The 12,422-nt window shown below is 42.2% G+C and overlaps 1 protein-coding gene across 2 annotated transcripts in view; it reads left to right on the top strand.

Moving 5' to 3' along the window:
• The first annotated feature begins 1,282 nt into the window (after positions 1-1,282).
• Positions 1,283-12,422, top strand: part of LOC148526950 (acetyl-coenzyme A synthetase, cytoplasmic-like) — a 56,234-nt gene continuing 45,094 nt past the window's right edge. The window contains exons 1-4 of one of the 2 annotated variants that reach the window (XM_088469686.1): positions 1,283-1,367; positions 1,515-1,670; positions 1,962-2,157; positions 11,724-11,815. In XM_088469686.1, coding sequence (XP_088325812.1) covers positions 1,520-1,670; positions 1,962-2,157; positions 11,724-11,815 — 439 coding nt within the window. In that variant the 5' untranslated portion in view covers positions 1,283-1,367; positions 1,515-1,519. The other variant, XM_088469687.1, reaches the window with a different exon arrangement.

Raw genomic sequence — 12,422 nt, 5'->3', positions numbered from 1 at the left:
GAGGAGCAGCATGTTTACAAAGGAGCAGGCGGACGCCGCAATCGAATCACCTGACTGAGGTACACGGGTGTAGGTGGGGGATCAACTACAGGGGACACAGCATATGGGCTCAACTACAGGGGACACGGCATATGGGCTCAGCTACAGAGAGTATGGCATATGGGCTCACCTACATGGGGCATGGCATATGGGCTTAGCTACAGGGGACACGACATATGGGCTCAGTTACAGAGGGCATGGCATATGGGCTCAGCTACAGGGGACACTACATATGGGCTCAATTACAGGGGGCATGGCAAATAGGCTCAACTACAGGGGGCATGGCATATGGGCTCAACTACAGGGGGCATGGCATATGGGCTCAACTACAGGGGGCATGGCATGGGCTCAGCTACAGGGGGCACGGCATATGGGTTCAGCTACAGGGGACACAGCATATGGGCACAACTACAGAGAACACGGTACAGGGGGCATTGCATAATAGCCACTGCTACAGTGGGCCTGCATAATGGGCACTGCTACAGGGCCCAGCCGCATAATGGGCACTACTATAGGGGGCATTGCATAAGGGGCACAACTACATGAGGACTTCTGTGTGGCATAATTTGTTATAAGGGCATTACTGTGTGTCATTGTTATACGTGGCATTATTTTGTGGCATGTGTAAGGGCATTATGGTGTGGCATAATGTGTTATAAGGGGCATTATTGTCATAAGGGACATTACTGTTTCATGGAACTACACACCCTAAACGTCATATTTGGGTGTTTTTGATTTATGGCCAGGGGGAAGGGGGGGCGTCTGAAACTTTCTTGGCAGGGGGAGCAAATTTTATAGTCACACCACTGTCTCCTGGGTGAATGGGCAAATAGATATCCCTCCCTGCAACGTACAGAATGCTACTCTGTGCCACGAAGGCAATCACTGCTGACACTGAATGATGTTTGTCTCTAATCTATCTATCTAGGCCGTAGTGGCGCAGATCGAACAGTACGTTACACGTAACAGCAGCACCAGGTCTGTCCCCAACAACACTAGCAGAGCAGAGCCGGGCCCTATGCCGGCCGCCCCCTCCCTCCCTTCTCTGTCGCTCGTATCCTCTTCCTCCGCCCGCTGACTCCACCGCTAGTGCCGCGCACCATCTCCCCGGTACCCAATGGAAAGACATGAGCCGAGTTCGCAGCAGCCAATCAGAAGGGAGGAGTGTCGGCAGGGTGGCCGCTGATTGGATGGCGAGATATGAGAATACAGAAGACCCGGGCGAGATTCACAAATAGCGAGGGAGCTGCATACAGTGCGAGGAGGAGGAGGCTGCACTGACTGAGAAGCAGCAGTAGCAGCAGCCGCCGCTAGGGGACTAATCTCTGGTAAACCTACTGGAGGGGAACAGCTCATTTCTCTTTACAACATCTAATTTACACACACACGTCTGCGGAATGGGGGGGCTCCAACTCTAATCCCTCCCGGTGGTCTCTTAGAATTAGCATTAAGGAGGTGTTTGTGGTTTCTTGCAGCCAAGATGCCGAGTCAGGTGAGGACATCGGCTAAAGTAGCTCTGGAAGAAGAGGTGGTCACCTACCCCCCTGTAGAGTCCCTGCAAGAACATGCACACATCCCATGCTTCAGCAGATACCAGGAATTGTACCAGAAATCCATCAACACTCCGCAAGGTAATTCTATGTGTGTAGTAAATAAATGCATTTCTAACTAAGAGAGTTTTGTACATATGTATAATGTATGTATTTGTCCAGTCACTGTGCTGATAAAGAATTGTTTGATTACATGTAATTTACTAGATCTCATATGATACATTGTGAAGCACTATGGTCAGAAATCACATGAGCTAATACTTGATGCTACAACAATGGTGTTGATAGAATGATGTTACCCAGCTTTGTGTTAGATTGCATCTCTTTTGCACGTAAAGGTATTTCTCTTCCTCATACCTGTCTTCCTTGCAGAGTTTTGGACGGATGTCGCCTCGGAATTTTACTGGAAATCTCTTCCGCCAGGGAAAGTGCTGGAATATAATTTTGACATCACCAAAGGCAAAATCTATGTGGAATTCATGAAAGGGGCAAAAACCAATGTTTGTTACAATGTTCTGGACAGAAATGTCATGGAGAAAAACATTGGGGACAAGACCGCATTTCTCTGGTAATATGTCACAGTACAGAATGCGATACGATAACATAATGCTATATGTAAATGTGCTGGCTGAGTACAATAAGCCAGTGTGGGTTCATACACAATGATATTTGAGTTTATAAGTGATACAATAACTTAATTTCAAATATTCGGGCTATAAAAAGTATATGCAAGCAATCATATAAAGTCACTCTATGGTCACTAATGATGCGACAATTGCAGGAGCTTTGAAGCCTGTAACTTGTATTCTTACTGTGTCCGATAGAGAGCCGCATTTAAAAGTGACTACAGAAGAAAGATATCTAGCTGACAGCCTAGCTGTTGTCTCTCATCACATGTGATTTCTTCTAAGAGTGCAATGTGCCTCTATTTCTGAGCAACAAACGTTCTGATAGATATATTGAAAGTTGTACATGGTGAAATTGTGGCTGAACTCCAAATACATTTGTACTTAAGTGGAATGTTAATAGGTAATGCAGCCAGTATGATCAGCCTGAGCCCTTTTGAAATGGACGATATACCCTTCCCAGGCTCTGTAAGCGTCTTTCTCTTATGGTATCCGGAAAGAAGATCGACATTGTAAAGGTTGGCATCAAATTGTCGACATGCAATAGGTCGACAGGTACAAAGTGTTGACAATGCAGAAGGTCGACAAGGTTAAAATGTCGAGGGTTAGGCTGCCGAAGGGGACGGTTAGGGTTTTGCACTAGGGGGAGGGTTAGGTTTAGCCACCAGGGAGAGGGTTAGCGTTTGGCACCAGGCGGAGGGTTAGCGTTAGGCACCAGGTGGAGGGTTAGTGTTAGGCACCAGGCGGAGGGTTAGCGTTAGGCACCAGGCGGAGGGTTAGCGTTAGGTACCAGGTGGAGGGTTAGTGTTAGGCACCAGGTGGAGGGTTAGTGTTAGGCACCAGGTGGAGGGTTAGTGTTAGGCACCAGGTGGAGGGTTAGTGTTAGCCACCAGGTGGAGGGTTAGCGTTAGGCACAAGGCGGAGGGTTAGCGTTAGGCACCAGGTGGAGGGTTAGTGTTAGGCACCAGGTGGAGGGTTAGTGTTAGGCACCAGGTGGAGAGTTAGTGTTAGGCACCAGGTGGAGGGTTAGTGTTAGGTACCAGGTGGAGGGTTAGTGTTAGGCACCAGGTGGAGGGTTAGTGTTAGCCACCAAGGGGAGGGTTAGCGGTAGGCACCAGGCGGAGGGTTAGGATTAGGGTTAAATTATACAAAAAAAACCATGTCAACCTTTTTTTTGTGTTGACCATTGGTACCAGTTGACATATTGAGATGTTGACCATTTGGCTGTCGATCTTTACATTGTCCTTACATTATACCACACCCTTCTCCTATTCCTTACTGTGCGGGAGGTTATGGAATCTCAGTTCTCCAACACATGTTGAGTCGAAAAATTAATGAGAAGGTTTTCCAACATGGCTGGTGCTAGTAGGTAATGGGGATGTTTTGTATTAAATTGGTTAGACATGTATTTTAAAAAATAAACTCAAGTCCCAGGTTACAAACACATCATACATAGTACTGTATATTTGTAAATAAAAAACTTTGCGACATCTGAATTCAGCACTAACCCTGCTGGCTGTAAAATTGACTCTGCGGGTAAATGCTTTGATTGGGGCAGAACTTTACAACTTCGACTTTTATGTGAATCCTAACCCAATGTGCCTTACAGTAAAGGATAACAGTGTGCTTATAAGCATTCACTCTGGAGCAAATCAGAACAGATAACTAGAAATAGAGACTTTGGCAAAATTATACTACAGAACTTAGTTTAGTGCTTGTTTACATATTTTAATGACTTGAGATTTGTGAGGTATTCAACACTGTCAACTTCTTTTCCAACAATCAGACAGACTTTTATGGTTGTCACATAAGCTATTTAAAACAACCACTCATTGAAAATATATGCTGCAAAAGTTATGATGCTTTTGTTACATTGTGTATGTGATATTTCCATTTGTCTTATGAGCTTGATTCTGTCTTATGATGAGAAAATGTTCTTGAGCATTGTTGGGCTTATCTTGCTTAACATAGTGTTACGGCAGCACCGTTGCTAATACACTTTAAAAATGTACACTGGTTACACTGAATTTTCTTTGGCTCCATAATATAATGATTGTTTTATCACCAATTGGTCACAGAGAACATATTGTATTCAACGCAAAATAGAACATAAATTTATCCAGGTACCTTATGGAAAATGTCTAGGACATACTGGATAATTGACTAGTACAGAAACATACTTTGTTTCTTGTTTTTTAAAGACATATACAGTACATCAGAGTATGTAATAAATGGGCAGTTATATGATCGAATACATACAACCCATATGTATGTTGCTATTTATGGGAACACATCCCACAGGCTAATCTGTATGAAGTTTTTTTTTTTTTATTCATTTTACAACTCTTGAAAATGAAAAAAAAAAATAATTGCTTATACACAGTATGTGCCATAAAGACTCAGTTGTCATTCCCATGCATGTGTGTGATTACTGGTTTTTCTTTGTAATAAGGAAAAAGTTGGTGAAGCAAAGTAGTGATTTCTCACTAGTTGCTTCTACTCCTGGTGCGCAAAACTATATATAAATATATATATACAGTATTATAAAATCCAAATTTGCTGCTAGTCAGATAAAGCCATTTGCTTGTCTGGCTATAAAAGAACAAAAATAAAAAGGGAAACTGACAGGGGTGTATCTAGGGGTCTGAGCGCCCCTGCCAAAGTAATGGACTGGAGCCCCCTCCCCCCATATTTTCTGAATAATTACATTCTGCCTCCCCAGCCATCCCCCTTCTCTCTCCCCAGCCATTCCCCCTTCTGTCAACCCCAGCCATTCCCCCTTCTGTCTCCCCAGCCATTCCCTCTTCTGTGTACTCAGCCATTCCCCCTTCTGTCCCTAGCCATCTCTCTTCTGTGTCCCCAGCTTTCCCCATTCTGTGCCCCCAGCCATCCCCCCTTCTGTCTCCCCAGTCATTCCCCCTTCTGTCTCCCCAGCCATTCCCCCTTCTGTCTCCACAGCCATTCCCCCTTCTGTCCCCAGCCATCTTTCTTCTATGTCCCCAGCCATCCCCCTTCTGTGTCCCCAGCCATCCCCCTTATGTGTCCCTAGCCTACCCTCTTCTTTGTCCCCAGTCACCCCCTTATACCCCCCCCCCCACATTCAGCCCACGTAGCCACACAGATACTTAACATTACTTGTGGCTGCGGCAGGCAGGCTCCTCAGTGAGTGCAGCAATGCGGCGCGCGTGATGTCATGACCTGGTTTTGCCTTTTAAATGATTGTCATTTTAAAACATCGAACACACTTGCCGGGATCATGCTGATGCCTACAAGTTGCAGGCTATTACATTTACCCCATGGGCTGATTCTGAGTTGATAAAAAAAAAGGCGTAACTGTGTATCTTTAGTAACAAAAATGTTGTACTGCAGGTGGAGCAGCTTTAAAATGTGCAGCTATATCTAGATTTGGGAGGGGCGTGTTTCAGCTGAAATCTAAATTGCTGTTTAAAAATAAAACTGGACAGCATTTGTGAGATACATGCAAAAGCAGCTAATTTACCCGGCATGCTACAAAAATTAATGTATTTGCACCCCTGGCATTAGAGCATGGTTTTCATGGTTTCTTTTGTTTGCTGCCAACTCAGACTCAGCCCCACTTAAAGGTGTTTGTATGTATTTATAGTAGAGAATTAACGGTATCCAGATGCAAAAATCAACTGTTTGAGATCAGTGGCATCACTAGGGGAGTGCAGGCCGCACCAGGTGACACCATCAAGTGGGTGACATCAAAATAGCAGAGCAACTGGTGTCACTGTGCAACAGCGGTGATCATCCACACCCCCCTGTGTTTGGAGAGTCTGCTCCAGGAGCGTTGGGCAAACCCCCAGCATGACGAGAATAGGGGCGTGACACATGGCCAAGCCCCTAAAAGGTACACATCAGGGGCGTGTTCTCCTGTGCGTGAGGCCACCCCCCCCTTGATAATTAATTAGGTGCCGCACCAGGTATCACCACCCAAAGTGACTCCACAGTTTGAGATTTAATTGAAAACAGTTGATTGTTGCATCCGCATACAATGAACCATTTGTCTTTCTCATGTTTTTTCAGGGTTGAATAGGAAAGAACTATGTATGACGTTCAGTCTAATCTTACGTAATTATTAAACAATTCAATGCTCATTGTGAGATATATATATATATATATAGAACAGTGACGGCATAAAAAGGGGAGGGCCTATTTTTATTGTGGTTATTACTTTGTAAATGTTTGAATTTGGAGACAAGGCAATGATGGTGAGTAGGAAGGTTAATGTGGATAGGAACACTTCTCAACGGTTTTCAATAAAAACAATAAAGAAACACTAACCATAAAATGCAAAATATTATTTTTGACCTTAATTGCTAAAAATAAAAACAGAAGCAATATCATAAGAACTTTTCATATACAGTATTTGTGCATATTATTATTAGGTCCTCTATAAAAGGCACCTTTATATTTGTATGTGTGTATATATATATATATATATATATATATATATATATATATATACACAGTATGTGTGTGTACTTTTGGTGTTTTGACTTATTACTTGCTTTAAGTTTGCAATAAATTCCTCCTATAATATTCTATTCCACGTCACTAACGCAAGGCCCGGGGAAGGACTTGTTTACGCAGAACGTAATAAGGATCTGTATCCCTTTAACTGCTGAAATGCCTGAGAATAGTTTGTCTCAGTGCATCATAGCCAACTGTTTCTTCTAACTTCCAGGGACAATCCAAGGTTTTAAAGATTTGTCCTTGGAAATGTACCCATGTTTAAGTGTCCAACTGTATAATAAAAACACTCCCATTCTACATGCAGATTGCAATTCTTATATTCACACTCTATACATTACATTTATTGAAGAAAAGTATTTCACATTCAAAAAGTATATTGTATATTACAATTGCATTATGAATGGTATTGTAGCATTTCCAAGTCATCCAAGCCAATATAGTGTGTGACTGCTGAGATTCACCAGCTCAGCGGGAAAGGTTTCCTGGTAATTATTTGAAAATGCCGGCAACTATGATAGTGTATTATTAGCGGATGCAATCTCTTAGAGATAAAAATGTGTAGTATGGAAGTCAAGATATTCAACATCTTATCATAAAGACACATAGCTAGTCCACATCCTGTTACTTTGCTGGTATGTACAGGTTGGCAAATTTATGCTCATATAAATAATGGTAGAAGTAATACACATATGATGATTTATTTGTCCTGTATTCCTAGTATCTTCGATATTTCGTCATTTCAATTTCTCCTGGAACTTTTGAACTTTTTTTTCCTTTATTCAGGGAAGTTAATGTTTTATAAACCCCTGTTTATAGACTTGTGGAGCACAGTCATCCCTGTTACTGCTGCTAATAAACATGATTATATGCAAACTATTGTATATGACCATCCTGTCAGTAGCTAATATGTCACCAGGACAAGATAGGGTCAGGATTGTGAGTCTGCTTGAGGAATTGATTGGTTGTGTAGTATAGTATATTGATTAGACACTCTTGTTTGGTGAGGGTGAAGGGCATTTTACAGACTTTACTAAAATACCTGAAACAATAATTAGAATACAATGAATTTAATGTTTATTTGTTCAGGTATTATAAAGCATAATATATCTTGAAACTGTACTACACATAATTTGTATTTGTGCTTAGATGGTTCTAGTAAAATTTATGGGATGTAGTTATAATCCCAACAGTCAGGATGCCGACGCTTAGAATGTCGGCACCAGAATCCTGACACCTGTCAGAATCCCGGCGCCAGCATCCCGACCACTGGCATTCTGACGGTAAGTACCGGAGTTAGGGGTTAGTTTTATGTTGTCCATTTCTTCAAGCTACTGTATGAGCAAACTGAACCTATCTTCCAGTTTCCTCTGTTATTATATCTCCAGCTCCAAGACAGTGCCCCCAATCCATTGTATTATGTGAGGATTATTGCACATGAAGATTGACGGGAGGGTTTGGGAAGGTGTAGGTCCAGCAATAGGAATATTATTATACCTTTGCGTGTAAATATTGGAATTAGACAAATGCTTCAGAATGGCTAAGAAATGTAGTGATCCCTTAGTAAATCAGATGTGTTAGTCCGCATAGAACAATTGTTATGCACTGTGGTCACACTGGTTTGCTTTCCGCAGTTTGATACGGTTTTTTTGCTTCAACATTATTTGCAGTAAGGAGCAATAGAAAAAGTGTAAAATGTAAACAAGTAAAATTGTAAAAAAATATGCTGTAACACATCTAGCTACTAAGAAACTTGTTTAATAATTGAAGCTAATAGCTTGGGGTGTCACGCAGTGCTTTACCAAAATGTTGCAGTGTTTGTTATTAAACTACAGTATATGCAATTCTGAGGAAACGGCGTTATAGACAAAGAAGTATGTGGCACATGTCACCAGTCTGTACAACATACCTGAATATTTTTTTCAGGCTTAGTTCCACTTACATGTTAAGGAAAACATAACACTGTCAGCATAACACCGACCATCAGCAGGTTGTGTGAGTGTGGTATAAAAGGTTTCCAGTATAAAGGCTACCATTCAGAAGGTCTACACCAAAAGGTCGACTGGTTCTGATGTCGACAGTAAAAATGCAGACTTGGTCATTAGGTCGACCATCTTTCTGTAGACATGTATTTAGGTCACCATGGTTAAACTGTCAACACAATCAAAAGGTCGACATTTAAAAGTCGACAATAAAATGTTGATGGAATGTAGATGAAATATCGGCGGCCGTTATGTCGGTGCTCAGGATACCGGCGCCGGAATCCCAACACCAGAATCCCGACCGCCGACATCCCGACAGTATGGGGAGGGTCAGGATTAGGATCTAGGGGGAGGGTTAGGGTTAGGCTGCGGGTGGGGGTTAGGGTTAGGTTGCAGGAAAAGGTGGGGTAGAGTGGCTACTTACCTTTGGGCGTTGGGATTCTGACTGTCGGGATGCCATTGTCGGTATTCTGGCTGCCAGCATCCCGACCACCAGGATCCCATGCCCAACCCTATGTGGTTTTTGTGTTATTTTAACCTAACCCTAAAATTCATGAAAAACCATGTGTGGACATGTTAAATGTCAACCGTTTGACTGTTTTATACATTTAACCACGTCAACCTAAATACATATCTACAGAATGATATTCAACCTAATGTCTATGCCGTCCTTTTTACTGTTGACATTCAGAATGTTTTGACTTCTGAATGTCAACCTGTTTTATTATTATTATTTGTTGACCAATTGACCGGTATCCGGTTGTCCTCCTCCTTTCTGGGAACCTCCAGGCTTCTAAACAACTGAATTATTTTCAGTTGTCAAGTGCAATAAGATAGATACTTTTTCATTACAAGAACATATGTAGGGGGCACTTCCTAGGAAGGTGTCATGTGCGGAACCAAGTATTCCCTATATTGGCACACAGAATAGCTTGATAAATGGATAATGGGATGTAGTTATGAGAGCGGCGGCCACGATGCCGCCTTTCTCAATACCGACAGGGGAATCCCGACAAGGGTCTTAAGATAGACGTTGAAATACCGACGCCTAGCTTAATCTTGACACCGGAACGCCGAAGGACGCCAACCTGAATGAGGTAAGTCCAGGCGCCATTAGCGTTAGCCGCGGGGAGGGGGAGGGAGGGAGCGTAGCAGGGTTAGGGTTAGGTTTTGGGAGGGAGGTTAGGGTTAGGCACCCCTGGGGGGGGGAGGGTTAGGCATCACTGGGGTGGGTTAGGGTGCGCGGTGGAGAGGGTTAGGGTTAGGCTACAAGAAGTTACAGTTAGGGAGGGAAGGGGGGAGGGTAAGTATACTTACCCGACCCCTGTTGGGATACCAACCATCGGGATGCCGCTATCAGTATCCTGACAGGCGGCATCCCGACAGCCGGCATTACATACCCATTCCATAGGTAATATCTGACAAGCTCTGCATGTGTTTCTGTGAATTTAGTGGGGATACAAGTGTCCTTTTTTTATTTATTGCAAAAAACATAGGTTTAAGACAAATGCACTGACATATCCATGAACATATACACCTATAATACCTAGATTCGTGATGAGAAAAAAGCTTTGGAGATGACAACAAGATATAGGGGGGCTGTATCAGGGGTGGAGTGGGGAAGTGGTAGCTAGGTAGGAAACTGGAGTAGTGGAGGGGGGACTGGGAAGAAGGGGTGTGCACAAAAATATTTGAATTTCCCCTGAAAAAGCAAAGTGAGTTTGGAATTGGGTTGCAATTGAAATTTGTGGTGTGAGTTCTCTGCAAGAATGGCACGCACCTAATTGGTTTGACCCCTAAAAGTCAGATCTACCCAAAACTACTCAGATCCACTATACCCATTGGATATGTAATTCTGCAGTGTCTTTCACATTTGGTGGTACTGGGATTGCCTGTGGATCGCTCTCTTCCAGCAGGATATCTTTTGGATATCCTCTGTTGTCATAGGATATGAGGTTTCAAAAGACCCCAGCATCTGGCTACTCCTAAACACCGATATCCTATCTCAGCCTACAGGAAATATCTCTTGAAGAAGTTAAACAGTGCAGCAAAAGCCATTTTACCTGTTCATTGGAGATCCAATAGACCCCCAACTATTGTGAACTGGTTCACTAGGATCCTTTCATATTAATACAATTGTGTACAATTTACCTATATATTCTTTAACTAGCTGTTGCCATTGGCTTCGCCCTCGATGAAATCGCTTATGCCAACATTTGTTATTTGAGGTCTTCTAGTTTCATTGCGTTCCATAGGGGCATATCGCGGGAGTGGCCCACATGATCAGCAGCACTATAAAGACTGGTGGCAGCAGCGCCTTCACCCACCACTCACACCAATGTCACTGTATGCCATGTGCACAGACTGTGAACGCGGGCTCAAAGCACCACTCCCCCCACTCCTTAACAACCAGGTGCATGGTGCCACACCTATCTCTTGCATTGATGATGTCAATTAATTTTGTTTTTGTTATTGCTCAGCTTAACTTGACAGATCAAGATGAAACAAAGTGCAGGTTATTTCTAGGAGTTTTCATGAAAATCGGTTCAGCAGTTTTGCGCCAACTTGGAACACACAGACAGACATAACGTTCTTATTATATTAGTATAGATGCATACATACATATCATTTGATTGATGCATATTGTAATACAAAAAAATGTGTTCACCTTAAACTCTCTTTAAAAATTTAACTTAAAATATTTTGAAGGGTTAAGTGGTTAAAGGTAATGTGGAAGTGTTCTAATTTCTTAGCAAATCTCAGCAAATCTGATGCAACAGGTCATTCTGTTTACAGACTGCTCTTTCCTGCTGACTATTGGAAGCTGAATAATCACACGATGACATCACAGTGCCCATGTGACCTGTTATACAATGTAGAATGTCACTAGCATGTGAATTATTTTAGATAGAAAATATGAAACTCAGGTATAATCACAGTGTAATGGTTATGTGTATAAAATATAATACATGACAATCAGGGCCATATATGTGTTAATTACATATTCCTTTTTTATTCTCGCTTACTTTCAGGGAAGGCAATTCACCTAGTGATTCCTCTGTGATCTCCTATGCCGATTTACTGAAAGAAGTCTGCAAGTTGGCTAATGTCTTAAGAAATTTAGGTAAGTTTTATGTTTGCTCATGATGTTGCGTGTTACCTTTATGCTTGCTGTTCTTTTTCTTTCTGTTGAAAAGTAACAAAATACAATACATGTGAATGAACATGATATCTTTTTAAGAGACACACATACATGCTGTAACATATTGCTGACCATAACAATCACAGATGTGGAAGATATGGAATTCTCTGTCAATGGTTTGCTCCTTTTGTAACTGTGCAGTAATTTTCTGGTAATTGTAGTAATTGATTATTCTCTCTGGTGACATATTCAATAAAATAACTGTACAATCAGACTGTAAAAACAGGTATTACTATATGTAACTGTAATTGGGTCAGCTTGTTAAAGGCACCTAATTATGGATGCTATTGAGTCACTCAGAGAATATTGGTCTGTAGATGTCTGAGAATAATTAGGGCAAAATTTACTAAGCGGTGGTTTGACGGCGGTTAATATCGTATTCTAAACCCCAGCGGTTTGGTTTCGGTTTCTATTCTATTCTAAACCCCAACGGTTTGGTGGCGGTTTCTATTCTATTCTAAACCCCGCGGGTTTGGTGGCAGTTTTGCAGCGGTTTCTAAATGACAGCCCTGTTTTATTCTATACTAAA

The sequence above is a fragment of the Taudactylus pleione genome, unplaced genomic scaffold, assembly GCF_031769625.1.
Source record: "Taudactylus pleione unplaced genomic scaffold, aTauple2 ptg000093l, whole genome shotgun sequence".
Classification (NCBI taxonomy): domain Eukaryota; kingdom Metazoa; phylum Chordata; class Amphibia; order Anura; family Myobatrachidae; genus Taudactylus; species Taudactylus pleione.
The sequence above is the reverse complement of the archived record's forward strand: the minus strand, read 5'-3'. Positions and strand labels throughout refer to the sequence as shown.